This window comes from Pongo pygmaeus, chromosome 4 (genome assembly GCF_028885625.2).
Source record: "Pongo pygmaeus isolate AG05252 chromosome 4, NHGRI_mPonPyg2-v2.0_pri, whole genome shotgun sequence".
NCBI lineage: Eukaryota > Metazoa > Chordata > Mammalia > Primates > Hominidae > Pongo > Pongo pygmaeus.
In genome coordinates this window covers 44,028,344-44,046,800 of record NC_072377.2, presented here as the reverse complement: position 1 = coordinate 44,046,800, position 18,457 = coordinate 44,028,344, and the positions used below count along the sequence as shown (strand labels likewise).

The following is an 18,457-nucleotide window of genomic DNA, read 5'->3' as shown; positions in this document are numbered from 1 at the left end:
TTTTGAATAATTTAAGAAAGTTAAGTTCCCAGGCTTAAATTAGCCTCTGCAATGTTTCTATCCAAAAGTGAACCAACAGAGTGTTCTATCAGAATTTGGGGATAGCACTGAAAAAAGTGAAGGGAACTGTACCAACCAAGACCTAAGGAAGGTATCCAGAATTATTAGTTCAGCAACATTTGCTAAGCCACCATTGTGTACAAACCACTATGCCAAGCGCTGGCATAAATCAAAGACTCCTGCTGCACTCACTGGGAGACAAGATAACTGAGGAATGATGGGACTAAGCACTGCTGTAATAGGAAGAACAAGCAAAGTGCTTTGAGTGCAGAAAAAAGAAAAAAGAACACTACTGCTGAGCAGGAGGCAATAGAAACTGTGGAGGATGTAGTAATTGAGTTGAGTAGGATTTCAAAAAGCAGGTAAGGGCAAGGATAGCATTCCAAAGAGAAGGAGCAATATGTGCAAAGGCAAAAAAGTATCTTGGCCCATTTGAGGAGATAATAGCAGTCAACATGGCTGAAATCAGGCCCAGAGAATAAGATATTAATTTAACACCAGACCCAAAAGCTAAATCAGGACCAGATAATGAAAGCCAAGAAATACCTCCAAGGAATGCAAACTTTATACCACAGGTAATTGGGGAGTGGGAGACTATGATCCAACTCTGTTCAATTTAGATGGCTTGCTTCATCTAATGATGCTGGCAACCCAAGTCGCCCAAGCTACTGTCATCATTGCTAAACAAAAACCCAGGCCTTAAAATAGCTATGGTTCCCCTAAATTAATAAGGACTAGACCTGAGGTGGGAAAGGGGAGAGCTGGGAAGGTATAGGACTTTAAGATGCTCATGAATTTTTAATTAAGTGGTCATCAGAAAGATTTCAAATGGAAAAGTTGGTTTCTGTCAGGTTAAACTTAGCATGTGCTACATAGTTCTCTTCATTCTCATTGGAACTTAGGTGAAATTTGCCCAAGACAGTCAGTGCAAAATCACCATGATTCCTTCTCACCCCATACCGTACTCCCCTCCCCAACATACTTATCAGATTTTCAACCTGAGTCAGTCCCTTCCTGATTAACTATTCTATGTCTATGACAAGTCTCTCTAAAAGGGTTTCAGATCACTAGGGATGCTAAAAAATCTTGTGTCCCAAAAGGCTTAGCAGAAAAGATTATGTGCACAGCCTGAACATTACCAGAGAGCAGGGTTGCCGTACTTTTTAATGGTAGCCCCAAAGGTCAACGAGCTGGACAGGAAAGTAGAGAGCTTTCCTTTGTGAGCACAGCACCACAAAGTGGGGCTGTCAGCTTGGCCCCACCCTCAAGTTACCTGCATTAAGTGAAATTCTCACCTTTAACCCATCACTCAACCCAATAGGGGGGTGAGATGACAGTATAAGATGTCAGGCAGCATAACCACTAGCTAGCTACAGAACTATCTCATTCCACATACAAACTACGTAAGTACAAGTTCATTGTTTTTTCAAGACCACCAAGTGACGTATACCTAGGACAATAAAAATTTACTAGCTCCGTAAAGTTGCTCCCTGAAACTAGTTACTTACCTGTGTCTACCTCTCAACATTCTTATCCACACCAGGCCTTCAGTCCAGCCTTCCAGGGATCTCAGTCTGCAAATCTTAGCTTAGAGAATTTCTGACATTTGACTTAATCCCCTTTGAATCCACTCAAGGAAAACTTCAGAACAATTTCTGCTCTGAGGGTCATTCAAGAGTCAGATACACCATCAGGGGACCTAGGCAAAGGCTCAGGACATAAACCAGTAAAGGTAGAATGCCAAGGACATTGTTTTCCAAAGGGCATTTGTACCTTCATGTATTCTTTCAGTCATTTTTGTTAAATGCTCATGCTTTCCGTTTTCAGTGCCCCAGAGATAGGAAAGATCTTTAGAAAAATCACCTTTTTCCATATAATATTCTAATTCACTTTTTTCTTTCTTCATTTTTTTTTTTTTTCAAAAGAAAGTAAAGGCCCTTTTCAGTCAGCCTTTTGAGGGTGAGCTCTGGGCTGAGGTACTGATCAAGGACTTTCTGCAAGTTTAATGTGAAGATCGTGGCTTCAGAAAACAAGAAAGGCTTAGTGGAACAGATTAATAAAACTTCTTCAACTAGTCTTCAAGATTGTCATACAGTCTGACCTTTTACTAAAGTACACTAACTATAAGCTACTTATAAAAAATAAAATATTATGGGGAGAGGGGAAGGCCCTGAAAGTCAGTATGTGTTTATAAAATAAACCTTGAGTACTATCACTGACATCTAGCTCTGTAATCAATAATAAATCTATATACTCTATTCAAATTATCCCTAGCTCAATCTAGAACTAGAAATACCATTTGACCCAGCCATCCCATTACTGGGTATATACCCAAAGGACTATAAATCATGCTGCTATAAAGACACATGCACACGCATGTTTATTGCGGCACTATTCACAATAGCAAAGACTTGCAACCAACCCAAATGTCCAACAATGATAGACTGGATTAAGAAAATGTGGCACATATACACCATGGAATACTATGCAGCCATAAAAAATGATGAGTTCATGTCCTTTGTAGGGACATGGATGAAATTGGAAATCATCATTCTCAGTAAACTATCACAAGGACAAAAAACCAAACACCACATGTTCTCACTCATAGATAGGAATTGAACAATGAGAACACATGGACACAGGAAGGGGAACATCACACTCTGGGGACTGTTGTGGGGTGGGGGGAGGGGGGAGGGATAGCATTAGGAGATATACCTAATGCTAAATGATGAGTTAATGGGTGCAGCACACCAGCATGGCACATGTATACATATGTAACTAACCTGCACATTGTGCACATGTACCCTAAAACTTAAAGTATAATAAAAAAAAAAAAATTATCTCTAGCTCTTTAGAGTATGAGTTGACTAAATAAAACTAGCTTCCTAGCCACATGGCTTACTCCATGAGTAAATGTTTTAGCACCCTCTACTGGCCACTTGTTACATCTAATCCTCTCATAACATCCCCCCTAATGCGCAGCTGCCTCTCAGAGGTCAGATGGTGGCTGCAGCATATGTCACCCCATTCCTTCCTCAGAACCACCTGTGAAACAGCTGAGGCAGGAGCCACTGCCACACAAAGAAAGGATGAATCCTGAAGTGCTCTCCTGACACTGCTTGTGCATGAGTTATGTCTTCACTGACAGATTTCACAAACACTATCCTGGGTCCGGGGTTTGTCTGATCTGCATGCACCTCCAGAAACCAACCACAGGCCTCATTCCTACACTTACAGATGCTCCCACTGCCTGAGTCCTGCCGAGATCCCCATATCAGCCTCCTACCTGTCTGCTTCATCTAGCCGCTCTGGGGGGATGAGGTTATCTGGAGAGACCAGCTCACCTATCACCTGGGTTAACAGAGGACAGAAAGAAAAACACACTTGGGAGGCTTGTTTTCCCCAACAAGCTCACAGATCTGATGCCAATCAATTCTTTGTCCTTGGGTTTATATTAGCCAGGTTTTTTGTTGTGGGGGAAGCTACTGGAGAAGAGTTTCTCCTCTTTCATAGCCTCATGACAAAGCAAATTCTAATTCTCCACAGTACCTCAGAGAAAGTGAGGCTCCTTCACTAGGATCTAACATAAGCAACCAAGAACCCTTTAAGCTCTCATTATATGACCCACTTTCTTTCAGAAAGGAAAAAATTAGAGTCAGTATGGTATTCATTATTCAATAACAAAAGGAAAGGATAGGTGAAGAGAAGAGGTGAGACTATAAAAAGTGGACAGTTTCTTCACTCCCAAATCTTGCTAGATCAAGCTACTGCTTACTGATTAATAAACACTTATTGGTTTGACATCAGTCATGCACTGAGTACAAAATACTCTTTAGAAGGAGATTTGTAAAGGCAATAGAAAGTAATTCCTACCATCAAAAAGCTCACAATTTGGCTGAAAACATGTCAAAGGAAATAATTTAAAACTGACAAAGGGTCATTTCCATAAGTAAAAATATACACTGAAAATTCCATAAATACATATACATACAAAGTCCCCTATCTCTCTCTCACATATATAGAAAAATATTATCAAAATATTACTGACAGTCATTTTTCTGGTAGAACTTCAAATGATCTGTATTTTTTTTTCTTATTTATCACTACAGTTTGAATTTCCTACAAGGAGAAGGTAGTATCTTAACAAAGAAAATGTAAATAAATTAACAATCAATTTATCAAGGGTTTGAGCAGATGAACCTGCTTATGAATATAATATTGTACATACATCAAGAAATGGTGCTGGGATAACTGGCAAGCCACATACAGAAGAATGAAGCTGGATCCTCATCCCTCACCTTATACAAAAATCAACTCAAAAATGGATCAAAGACTTAAATCTAAGACCTGAAACCATAAAAATTCTAGAACATAACATCAGAAAAACTCTTCTAGACACTGGCTTGGGCAAAGAGTTCATGACCAAGAACCAGAAAGCAAATGTAACAAAAACCAAGAAAATAGATGGCACTTAGTTAAACTAAAAAGCTTCTGCACAGCAAAAGAAATAATCAGAGTAAACAGACAACCCAGGATGGGAGAAAATTTTCACAAACTATGCATCTGACAAATGACTAATATCCAAAATCTACAAGGAACTCAAACAAATCAGCAAAAAAAAAATAAATAATCCCATCAAAAAGTGGACAAAGGACATGAATAGACAATTCTCAAAAGAAGATATACAAATGGCCAACAAACATATGAAAAAATGCTCAACATCACTAATGATCATGGAAATGCAAATCAAAACTACAATGAGATACCACCTTACTCCTGCAAGAATGGCCATAATTTAAAAATCAAAAAATAACAGATGTTGGCATGGATATAGTGAAAAGGGAACACTTTTACACTGCTGGTGGGAATGTAAACTAGTACAACCACTATGGAAAGCAGCATGGAGATTCTTTAAAGAACTAAAGTAGAACTACCATTTGATTCAGCAGTCTCACTACTCGGTATCTACCCAGAGGAAAAGAAGTCATTATATAGAAAAGACATTGCATACACATGTTTATAGCAGCACAATTCGCGGTTGCAAAAATATGAAACTAGCCTAAATGCCCATCAACCAACGAGTAGATAAACATACATATACATATATATACACACACACCATGGAATACCACTCAGCCATAAAAAGGAACAAAATAATGGCATTCACAGAAACTTGGATGGAGTTAGAGACCATTATTCTAAGTGAAGTAACTCAGGAATTAAAAACTAAACATTGTTAAAAGTGGAAGCTAAGCTATGATATAATGGGCTTTGGGGACTCAGGGGTTAAGAGTGGGAGTGGGGGTGAGGGATAAAAGACTAAACATTGTGTACAGTGTACACTGCTCAGGTGACAGGTGCACCAAAATCTCAGAAATCACCACTAAAGAACTTTTCTATGCAACTAAATACCACCTGTTCCCCAAAAGCTATTGAAGATTTTTAAGTTGCAGAGAAAATAATAGTAATAAAAATTTTTTCTAAATAAATGGTGTTTTATTCTTAGGAAAAAAAAAACATTGTACACACAGTATAATCTATGAACTTATATAAAAATTCACAAAAGGGCTAGGCGCGTTGGCTCACGCCTGTAATCCCAGCACTTTGGGAGACCAAGGTGGGCGGATCACCTGAGGTCAGGAGTTTGAGACCAGCCTGGCCAACATGGCAAAACCCCGACTCCACTAAAAACACAAAAATTAACCAGACATGGTGGCGGATGCCTGTAATCCCAGTTACTTGGGAGGCTGAGGCAGGAGAATTGCTTGAACCCAGGAGACGGAGGTTGCAGTGAGCTGAGACCGCGCCACTGCACTCCAGCCTGGGCAACAGGAGCGAGACTCTATCTCAAAAAAAAACATTTTTCACAGAAAAAATAGTTGAAGAAAATTATTAATGACTATGAATATTGTCATATGTTTTCTCATTTTCTAGTACTTTTATAATAGAAAGTACTAGATCCTTCCTTAAATTCAAATGTTAAGCAATCATTCACTCTTGCTTTAAAAAAAAAAAAAAAGAGTAAAAGTGCTTTTAAAATAACCATTTACTTAATGGCATACCTGGAATAAGTGCTGTGCTGATAAGGATGTCTACCTCCTTGCATTGTTGAGCAAAGAGTTTCATTTCAGCTTCAATGAACTCTTTGGACATCTCTTTTGCATATCCTCCTTGTCCCTCACCAGATTCCTTCAAGTCCACCTCCAAGGGCTCAGCACCAAGAGACTTGAACTGTTCCAAAGCTGCAGCTCTAGGGTGATTGTTAAAGTAGAAAGAGTAGTTATTTCAGGCCCTAATAAAGAAGTCAAGATCATCATTTACATATACCTTTTTAAGAACAACAAACTATATATTCAAAAGTCAACAGTCCCTTTGATGTTGTACTTAATTGTTCCAATTTTTTTCTAAAGGCAAGTAACATATTTATGAGAATATTCTTTTCTGAAAGAAAAAAACTACTGAGAATTCCAACTTCTACTTAGTTAAGTTGCAAAAGCAATTTCACGATTGCCAACTCCAGTAATCAATTGTGTTCCTTATGACCCCGATGTGGATGATGATGTGATACCTGATACACATCACGATTTGATATCATTCAAATCACTCAAGATGAGGTTTTTCACTTGTAAATATTCTGAATTTGTTCTTACTAGAGATCTTTCCCACAAAAATAACTCTTTATATGTAAAATTATTCTAATAAAGTGATTTTTTTTGCCCCCCAACCAGTCCTCATTAAATTGTGTTTGCAAAAAGTAACCTATAAATAGTAGTAAAGGGTAAAATGTGAAAAGCCAACACATTTAAATTATATAAAAATAAATTCAGTTTTAAATAAATAAATAAATGCTACCCAAGTACTGTCTCATGGTTGGAAAACCAGAGCCAACAAAGACCTCAGCTCTGTGGTGGACGTGCATTAACTCGTCAATATCCATTCCACTATCGTAAATCTCAAACCCCCCTAATGACAATAATCACTCAGGGTACTTGTTAAAAATTCAAATTCCCAGGCCCCTTCCCAGACCCACTGAATTATAATCTCCAGCAAGCAGGCCAGATGCTATATTATTTTTAGCAAGAGCTGCAGTTCATCCTTGTCATCAGGGAAGTTTGGGAAACCGTGATCGGGGCCAATAAATCCCTAGCAACCATCATGTTCAAGAGTATGCATAAAGGGTAGGACATACAGTCCATGGGTGAGCAACAGTTTCTCCCTCTGCTGGCTTGAGCAAGGAATCGGGTAGCCCAGATTGTCCCCTGGAGGTAAAGTTGCAACCACAAGTGGAATCAGCCTTAGGAGGAAGCCAAAGCCAAGGACAGCAGAGAGGAGTGACAGAAACTGGTCCTTGATAGCACGGAGGAGCATCTCACTCTAATGTGAAAAGGAAGTCATCCCCCTGGATTCTCAGTTAGAAGAAATAATACATTTTCTTATGGTTTAAGCCAATCTGAGATGGTGTTCCATTTGTGGCAGCCATAGGGATATAGTTCTTTAAAAAGCTTCAGAATTGTCTACCAATATTAATAAGAAATAGATGAATTCAAAATTTTATATTTGTATTTATGTTATATATACACACATACATATATGTGTGTATATGTGTGTATACACAGACATATATATTATATATAAACACATATATATACACACATATACATATATACACACACCCATATGTATATAAAATAATCCAAATTTTTGTTCAAAAGTTATATATATATAATTTCTATAAGAAATTACACCAAAATATCACTAGAAATTATATCTGATAGAATTATAAAAGGTATTTTCACTTTCATCCTTATGTTTCTCTGTATTTTTCAATAATGAATATGCATCATTAGAAATATAAGCTATTTCTAAATCTTTGTAGTTATATCTTTGCCCATAAAATAATCTCATAATTTAAAAATATTATAACATATTAGCATTTAAAATGTGTATATCTTTTGACTCCAGTATTTCCTTAGAATTTATCTAAGGAAATAATGAGATATCTCCATAAATGTATGTTCTCAGATATAAAGTCATCCCTCAGTATCCATGGGGAATTGGTTCCATGATCCCCCTCAGATATCAAAATCCACAGATGATCAAGCCCCTTATAAAAGACAGTGTAGTATTTGCACGTAGCCTACATACATCTTCCCAAATAGTTTAAATCATCTCTAGATTATTTATAATGCCTAATAAATGTAAATGTTATGTAAATAGTTGTTATACCATATTGTTTAGAGAATAATGACAAGAAAAACAAAATTGGTACTAGCTCAGTACAAACACAATCATTTTTTCTGAATATTTTTGATCTGGTTGAACCCACAGATAATAGAACATGGATACAGGGCTTACTGTATGTACATGTACATGTATATTGACCTACAGAGTATTGTTTAAATATAGCAAAACATGAGGCCTAGTTAAATAAATTGCTGTACTTCTATACAATGGAATCTTCTGCAGCCACTAAAAACATGTATAGGTAAGGAAAGATCTTCATGATCTACTGTTAATTGAAAAAAGATAAATGGAACAGTAAAATTATATTTTTAATTAATGTGTAGATGAGGAAACACATAAAAAATATCTCTAGGCAGTGAGACTGTAGGGTATTTTATTTTCTGTTCTTGTGCTTTTTCATATTTTTCTGGATTGGAAGAATAATCATGTACTATTTTATGACAGGAAAGAAAGCAAGGTTTTTATATATTTAAACTTTGTGATACAGGCATTAGGCAAGATAATCACTATTGCTAAGAGGGGTATCTCCTAGTTATTGTTTGAAAGAATTCAAAAATCAGACCATTTAAACATCACTGGGCAATGAGCTGTCTGTAAGTTTTTAGGATATTTAACTGAAAATACATACCACTCAATCTTCCAACAAGAATTTAAAATCAAGTATGTTTTCCAATACATTTGGATTTCATATTTATAATATGAAACCAAACCCATCTCAAAATAGTGACTAGAGTAACTAATGAGCTATAATTCTTAGAAAAGTATTAAATCACTTCAGCCACATCTTTCTTCATTGTATACTTGAAATACCTGTATAACTAACTTAATAAATTATAAAGAAAAATTGAGTTTTTATATTTTTCTAATATAAGCAACAGCCATATTCTAGCTGTTGATTCTGTACACAATCTAAAAAATGACATCAATATACTAAATTCTCAGTAGTTCACCCACCACCAAGTTTCAAATCACCTTTAGGTCAAATACATACATTTCTATTTTAATACTACTGTCCACTACAATGAAAAGTTAACCTGCTTTCTACGGGCTTGGAGGTCTTGAGAAAACTTCACATCAACAAACAGTAAAAATAAAATGACAGGATCAATGGCATGCTTAACTCTAGCTATCCTTGGTTTGTGTCCTGGTTACTTTGGAAATGCCTTATTTTCTCATTTCAGCAGGACAGCTTTTTATCAGTCATCACTTTAACTCTAGATAAAGACTATTAACCATATTCTATGGAACATTCTTTACTCTGAAAAGTCACATTCTTCCAACTTTGAATGGTTACTTTTTTTCTTTTTTGATCATTCTATATTCAAGATTAACAGTAGTATTATTCCTCCAGTACCCTCAGCTGATAATAAATAACTACATTTTTCAACCTCAAAAATTATTAAAACACATATTAACTATACTCAACTGACATTTAATAAAATCCAGTGTCTAGTGTCTTCTGAAATGAAGAAGAATTTTAACCAAACTTCTCTTTAAAGACAATCTAGGAAAATGTGTATATGTCTGCATTAAAGAAATACACAGCGTACATAATCAAGTACTTTCACCCAGGGGCTCAAAAATTATCAGAAAAATATATGCAGCTCTATCTTAACATAAAACACAGGAAGCATAAATAACGCAGCATAAATAATTCATGTGCTGCTCGTCAAGTGAAGTGCCAGTCAGCTTTATTTGCTTCTATTCATTCAAGGTAGGGCATGCCCCCAACTCAGCCTGCTATTTTACTCTTTCTTCAGATTCACAAACATCTTTGTTCATGCCCTAACTAGTGCCTAAAAGCATTCTGAACAGAAATAGGTAAAGCAACATGTTAGAAACTCAGGATAGAAAGAATTCTGGTCCCACTGTCAATCCACCCAAGAAAACAGAGCTGTGAGTTGTCAAAGTAATACATTTTCACTTTGCATTAACTTTTAAAAAGTGGAAACATTTTTAAATGGAAAGAGCTTATAGACCAGTTGCAATGTGCTACTTCAATTTATAAGTTTTAAGGAAAGCATAATATGCCCCTGAAACAAAATGTTTTTACCTTAACATCAGTCACTATTAAAGCACTCACCTTGTGTCAAATCCTCGAACAATTGCACCCATCGACTTTGCTGCTCCTGCAGAAGCAAGCCCAGCAACACCACCACCAACTATCAGAATCTAGAAAAGAAGATAGACCCAGTTATGTGTTAAGGCTTATTATCAACTAATAATGAAAAATCATCAGCAAACAATTATTGGTGCCTAGTATAAGTTTAGCATCAATAAATGGCGGTGCTGATGGTGATAATGATGATCAGCTCTTAGTAACTGTATGGAGTACATAGACTATTCTTTAACTGAACCACCACTGATCTTAAAATTTTATCAAAGAAACAACTGCTAGCAAAGGCCAACAACAATTCACTAAAAATAGCCTAATAATCAGCATATCCGTGTAAAACTACCTAAGCATGATCAGCATTACGTATGTTGAAGATTAACAGATTCTTTTCCACTGTCTAAAAGTTCCTTCCACTAAAATTCCCAGTGTAGCATTCTAACTACCTTTACCCTATCAAATGATAAGGTTTTTCTTTGTTCATCAAACATCAAAACACATTTCAAAGATGGATACAACACTGGTGAAACATCTACCCCAACCTCTATTTTGAGCCAAAATGCTTCTGAAAGGAACAGCTGATGAGCAACCACAATTCTGAACCATTTTGAGCAACTCTCCATAAGTCTGAAGCAATGTAACTAATGTCCCTAATCATGCAAGGATCAGCAACAAGAGAACCAAAGAATTCCTCAGAAACAAGAGTCTCCCCCCACCCCCAACTTCTAAGAAACAAAGTAAGAACAACATTGTCTCCAGTCTGGAACTGGCCTTCCAGAGTAAAGTCCTGTTATGTATCCCATAAACAGTCAATTGAAAGCAACACTTTGTTCCTGTAGAAAAAAATGCCACCCACCGAATCAGTGAAGCTTACAAATTGCCACCCACCCATCATGCCCACATGTCCTTCTGCCTTTACAAAGACTAGGCTAGTCAGACTGTGCTCCAGTGAGCTCTGGGCAGTGTCTCAGAGGTCATGTGAATTGATCTTGATAATGGGGTGTTTGGTGCTGTGTTTGGGGACAGGAGTAAGTCTATAGGAAAGGGGGTAAAGAGTGACCAGAGGGAATAAGCAGGCTCTAGGCTCCAAAGCACCAACCTCTTCCACACAGAAGCTCCATCACCACTTAAAGAAAGAAAAAAAGAAAGAAAGAAAAAGTAAATAAAAATAAGTAAAAGTCACAGGACTTGGCCAAGCTATCCTGAATCAAGACATAACAAAAAACAAAAAACATAATTAAAAAAAACAGAATCACAGAATCGCACAAAAGCAGCAGATCTTACTATAGAAATTTGCTTTTTCTCTCTAAAGCATGGAGTAAAGAAAAAGACACAGCGAATAAGAGTCAGAGAGCTTAGGTCAAAATCCGGACTCTGTTACTAACCAGTTCTGGGTGATCTTGGGCAAGCTGCTTATCATCTGCAATACAGCAATCAAAGTGCCTTCTCAGACTGTTGTTACATTAAACAATGGAATCTAACCGAAGCGCTTACTGCTAACTGTTACACTGTAGGCATATGCTCAAGAAATAGTACAGGGCCAGGCAGGTGGCTCGGGCCTGTGATCCCAGCACTTTGGGAGGCCAAGACAGGAGGATCCCTTGAGCTTTGGAGTTCAAGACCAGCCTGAGCAACATAGTGAGATCCTGTCTCTATTAAAAAATAAGAAATAAAAACTTTTTTAAAAACTAAATAGTATGGGAAAGGGCAGGAGAAAGGAAATAACTTTAGGAACATTGTTCGTGCTCACGCATATAACTGCCCCTCCTCTGGCCTTCCCCATCTGAGTAAAGGCAGTAACTATGCACAATTGTTTAAGCCAAAATGGGGAATTCATCAACTCCTCCCTTTGCACATATTTCCATTTCCAATTCATCAACAAGTAGTACTGGTTTTAACTCCCAAAGATCATCCCTAATCCAGATAAAATCCTTCACCTTTCTCTACATTTCTGGTGCCGCCATCTTCCCAGGTGCAACCAATTGCTGACACATCTTACCTTCACCCTACTACCCATTCCCCCAGAGAACAGCCACATGATTTTTTTAAATCCTAAACCAAACACTTCCCTCACCTGCAGGAGAATCCAAAGTCTATAACATGACCTAGAAGACAGGACCCACATGATCCAGCCTAGACCTTCCTTTCCAACATGATCTCAGATCACTCTTCATCTTGTTCACTGCACTCCAAGACCAATGGTATTCTTTATTTTTCCAGAACCTAAATACTGGAATCCTAAATGCTTGGAATCCTTAAACTCCTGTTTCCTTCTTCTATGCTTCAAATCTCACCTCAAAGGTCAGAGGAAGCTTCCCCATCACTCTACTAAAGTGGCCTGTGCCCATTACTGTCACATCATCCGGTTCATTTTTTTTCCTGTGTGAAATTATCTCATGGCCAGGTGCAGTGGCTCATGCCTGTAATCCCAAAATTTTGGGAGGCCAAGACAGGAAGATTGTTTGAGCTCAGGAGTTCCAGATCAGCCTGGAGTGAAAACTCCAGGCAGAGTGAGACCCTGCCTCCAAAAAAAAACCAAGTCAAAAATAATAATAATAATAAAATAAAATTATCTCAGATATTTTTTTGATCTTTTGTCTCCTCACTATGACCCCCACTGGAGTGTAAGTTTTATGCAGCAGGGATTTTGTCTTGTTCACGCCATATCCCCAGCTCCTAGAACAATGCCTTGCATATCATAAGCCTTCAACTGATTGATTTTCGTTCAATCTAGGCCAGGGGCCAGTCTTTTGGCTTTCCTGAGCCACACTGGAGGAAGAATTGTCTTGGGCCACATATAAAATACAGTAGCTAACACCAACAATTGCTGATGAGCCAAAAAAATAAAATGGCAACAAAAATCACATAATGTTTTAAGAAAGTTAACAAATTTGTGTTGGGCCGCATTCAAAACCATCCTGGGCCACATGTGGCCCACAGGCTGCGGCTTGAACAAACTTGTTCTAGACAGGTAAGAACCCTCCATGTTTAAAGGAAATCCAAATAAAAGACAGTATTATGCAATCCACCTTAACGAGCTGTACCAGTGCCTTCAATTTCAGAAAACTATTTCTGTCATGTAACCAAAGTCCCTTAAGCTGCAATTTAAATTTTCAGTAAAGATAGTCACTTTTCCACCTTTTTAAAGCTGATTCTCTTTCCTTTAAGCCTCTTGTCTTTTGTTTCACTTTTTAATATCTTTTATTCACAGCTTTTCTCTCAACTTCCACATATATCTAGAAAGAATATAACCAAAATTAGTAGTAGACTTGTGCTTCAAGGCATTCAGTCAATTTAAGAACAACATTGAACTTCCGGCCACTATGCGTGCCAGACATTTTTGTATGAATCCTGAGAAAGAAGTCAAAATTTAATCACTCTACATCTCACGTCTGCGTTGTTTGCTCACACTTTCTTGCTAAGTATTCTGGCCTCCACTTAAACCGCTTGCCATTTTTTTCACCTGGCCTGTTTTTCAAAACAATATAATTTCTCAAAGCTGCTATTTGCTTTTGTTTTAATTTTTTTCCAGGAGATCCATTTTGTGTGAGAACTCTGGGCTTATATAACAAAGTACTTAACAGCAGGAAGCACCAGTAAACCTGCAACCTACAGGTAGGTAAATGACCACATTTAAAGTCAAGTTTCCTGTACCTAGTGCTATGGTTTGGATGTGCTTTATTCCCACGAAAACTCATGTTGACATTTGATCCCAAATGTGGCAACATTGGGAGGTGGGGCCTAGTGGGAGGTGTTTGGGTCATGGGAGTGGATCTCTCATGAACAGATTAATGCCCTCCCTGGGAGTGGGGGGCTGAGTTCTCACTCTGGGGGTTAACAGAAGAGCCTGGCTCCCTCAGTTTCTCTCTCTTGACTCGTCTCTTACAATGTGATCTTTTTTGCACACGCCTGCTCCCTTTACACTGTCCACCATGAGTTGAAGCAGCCTTGAGGCCCTCACCAGATGCAGCTGCCAAATCTTGAATTCCAGCTACCAGAATTATGAGCCAAATAAACCTCTTTTTTTAAATAAATTACGCAGTCTCAGGTATTCTCTTTTAGTAACACAAAATGGACTAAGACACCTAGCCTCAGGGTTTCCATTGTTACTGAGTGTACATAGGATTGAAGGATCACAATATGACCTCCTATTCTTTCAGCAAGCCATCGTCACCTCTCATCATTAACTGTTCCCCTCTGCTTTCAGTGTGGATTAAAGAAACTGGCACCATTTCTCTCTGCCAAATACCGTGATTACACCACCTCCCATTACCTGTCTTCTTGATCCAAAAATTGACAAGAAGTGAAGAAACCAAAAATACCTTGTATATGTGCCAAAATGTTGCAAAAATTGAGAAACCCAGAATCTTCTGAATGGTATCTTGAAGGTTTTTTAAAAAAATTAATAATATATAGGCTACAGAGAAAAAGTTATCCAAAGTTCTTTTAAAAATTCAAATTAGTAAGTCAACAAACAGAAAAGACTAGAACTTTCAGAAAGTCAAAGTTCATTTTTTTCTAACAATCTTAAACATTAAGTTTGAGGTTTCATGAAATATTTATACACACCAAAAAGTCATCAGTGAGGTTAACATATAAAAATTTTTAAATAACTATATTTTAAGACTATACATACCGTTTCCTTTAGTCAATGCATATTATAAAGAAACATTAAAAGCTGTACCTACCTTAGCTGGAGGAACTTTTCCAGCAGCTGTGATCTGACCAGTAAAAAAACGTCCAAAATGATTTGCTGCTAGGACAACAGCCTTATAACTTTAAAAATAAATAAATAAATAAATAAATAAATAATTCCATAAAAGGAGAGATCTCAGACTCACATATCATCATAAGTCATCAATGAAGTTTTGTCAAAGAATAATAGCTAATATTTATGCAGTATGTACTATGTGTCAAAAACAGTTCTAAGTGTTGTATATACACTTGCTCCTTTAATTTTCACAACAAGCCTATGGATAGGTACAATTACTATCTTCATCCCATAGGTGAGAAAACTGAGGTACAGATTGAGAGACTTGCCCAAGGTCACTCAGCTAGTAAATGGTAGAGCCAAAAGTCTAACACAGACAGTCTGCCTACAGAGGCACTCTCTTATCCATCATGCACCCACCCTCTTCATAACAAGTACTGTAGAACATAATAGAAAATGTAATGAAAGAAAGATAGGAAAATACGGTTTTCTTTGGGTGCTAGGACTATACATCCTTCACACTTACTTTACTATATAGTCCAAATATTCTTTGATGACTAGGTGCTTAGGTAATGGGGGGAAAATCTTTAAAATAAAAAAAAATTAGGTCAGCCATAGGCTTGTACATAATAAGATTTCAACGTCGGAGAACAGAAGAAACACTTCCCTTGATCTCTAATGGTTCAAAGTATGGGATTTTCCGACATACTGACCTTAGTTCATGTCCTAGTTCTCTGACTGATTACCTTTGTGACCTTGGGCAAATTTTTAAAATTTTCTAAACCTTGGTTTCCTCATCTATAAAGTAAGGGCAAAAAGCATCTATCTTTTAGGGTCGTGAGGACTAAATGAGATAACACAGGTGAAACACTTTGCATAAAGCCTGTCACATAGAAAATGATCAGTGAATATTAAGTGTTTTAGCCAAAGAAACAAACTATTTAATAAATCAAATAATATGCATCATCTTTTCTTTAACAGGATATTTTTAACATGCTACACTAATTTCATTTTCATACCATTTTATATGTAAAAGGCACTTTTGCATTCTTACTTGGTAATATATACACTGGCTCAATATTATAAAGCAACTATTAAAACTCCCCTGCTAGGTGACAAGAAAATCTTCTCCCTGATCATATTTTTACATAATAATACTTGATACAATAATTGATGCAAAAACATATAAAGTCACCATTATTAAGTTAATCATACTGGAGCAAAAAACAATACTTTAGAGATTACATTATCTGCTGCTCTCCTGAATTCAAGTGACAGCAATTTTTAATGGGCAAATATGACAAAGATTCAAAGGCCACTGTAAGAAATTAATTGTGGAATTAATGCTCTAAAAGATTCAGTTGCTATTCTGAAAAATAAATCATAAAAGGAGATTGATTACACAGGAAATGTATAAGAAAACATTGATAGTGAAAAAAGTAATAAATTGGACATTTTCTTCACGACAGCAAAAAAGTTCAGAATGAACAGTAATGAAGTGGAAGTAGCACATCTTCACTGTAATATGGCTGTGTGTATGAATGAGACAGATAATGATTTATCATTCATTGTATGGATATGTATACTAGATGATTCCTTTCACACTATGCTCTCTGCATATATCAGCTCAGGACATAAAAGAGTGATTCCTCAAATTGTGATCCCTGGGTCCCTGAAGGTTTAAACTTCAGACAAATCTGGGGCCATAGTGGATGAGATAGAGAGTAGGAATGTTTCTGCACAATCCTGCCATACTCAGTGTACCCAAAGCTACTCAGCTCTTATTGGATTTATTTATATTGTCTCATAATATTTCATTTGCTCAAAAGATTCAACAGCTAAAACCACTTGATCTAGAGCGACTGATTTTGATATTCTTTCACATATGTGCATTTCAGAATCAACAGTACTCTTAAAACTTTATACATTTTCTAGATAAAATTTTAAGTCACACATTGCATAATATAACTCCCTTAAGGCTAAATAAATTTAAGAGTGTGCAGCTAACACACAAAGTAGAATCTATGACATATTTCCTATGCTAAAATATAAAACCTAAGAAAACTTTCTGCTTATGTGTCAGGCTATAAAAGGCTTTATTCATGTTAGTCATGTTAGTGTCTTTTTATGCACTGTTTTTTTAAAAAGATTTTCTTTGTGCCTCATTAATATTAGCAAATTGTCAACTACTAATAGTTTTCAGGTTTAAAATATAATTTAATTAGTTTCTTAGAGAAGTTGATTCGTAAGCATTATCCCATTTCCAGATTGTTCCCACACTTTAAGGCAAAGTCAGCAGTACACTGCATTCATGTAGCTATTCCTGTCCCTCACCCATGGCAGGCATGATTACTCAATCATAGCCACATTCCTCCAAGCAGAATGGGCCTTAGAATCCTTCTCAACATAGTACTCCAGGCAATCAACAGAGAATGTATTAGTGCTATTGGTCAAATGAAGCTTATTACCATCTTGACCTTAAAGGTAGAAGACATAGCCCTCAGTTATCAATATGAGTTTTGACATCAGATGAAACTTCCTCTAGTCCAGACCTTTTTCCTGTTCTTTAAATATTTTATAAATTTACCTAAGCAAAACCTAATTAAGACAGCAAATCCACTAATATATGCATATTAATTTAACCACATGAAATTGTCACTATTCAACCATTTTTGACCTATAAAAACAGTAACTTCAACCTTATATATACATGTACACACACATATGAAATACAGTGTGTTCCTCATACAAATAATCTGACAGCTATTTGCTTTGGTAGATGGAAACATTACTACTCTTCTACTCATTAAGATTAAAAAGGAATATATAATAGAGTTCATTTCCTATCTAATTACTGTAAAACAATAAAATGAGTCAAAAATAATTTAAATGCACTCTCAAAAGGCTGTAATCTCCAACAATAATTACAAATAAAATCACTGTAAGACAGAAGAGCTACAGTGTGAAGGTTTCTGTAGCACTATTGTGCTTTTGTTCATTTGAAATGGAAAAGAACCTACCCCGCAATATTGGCCATGGAGCTTAGCGCATCATATCCCTGAGCAATTGTGACTCTTGGAACCTGGTCCATTGCCAGAACTGTAGTTTTTCTTTGGGAAAGTTTATTTAGCAACTCTGGATTTTGGGCTGGGTAAATAAAACTAATCAGTGTTCCCGATGTCTTTAAAAGGTCAGCTTCATGAACACCTAATGTTGGATTAACCATAGGGGCTCGCACCTGGGGAAAAAATGAAGTCACAGATTAAAAATATAAATACTTTAATCATATTTTTAAGCAAACAGGAAAACTTAGATAATATGCCATGACT

At 36.7% G+C, this 18,457-nt stretch overlaps 1 protein-coding gene across 6 annotated transcripts in view; it reads right to left on the bottom strand.

Moving 5' to 3' along the window:
• Positions 1–18,457, bottom strand: part of NNT (nicotinamide nucleotide transhydrogenase) — a 101,213-nt gene that overhangs the window by 70,328 nt on the left and 12,428 nt on the right. For all 6 annotated transcript variants that reach the window (XM_054486921.2, XM_054486924.2, XM_054486923.2 and 3 more), the window contains 4 exons: positions 18,149–18,366; positions 15,106–15,193; positions 10,388–10,476; positions 6,123–6,310 (listed from right to left, as the gene is read on the bottom strand). In XM_054486921.2, the coding sequence (XP_054342896.1) occupies positions 6,123–6,310; positions 10,388–10,476; positions 15,106–15,193; positions 18,149–18,366 (583 nt within the window). The remainder of the gene's footprint in view (positions 1–6,122; positions 6,311–10,387; positions 10,477–15,105; positions 15,194–18,148; positions 18,367–18,457) is intronic.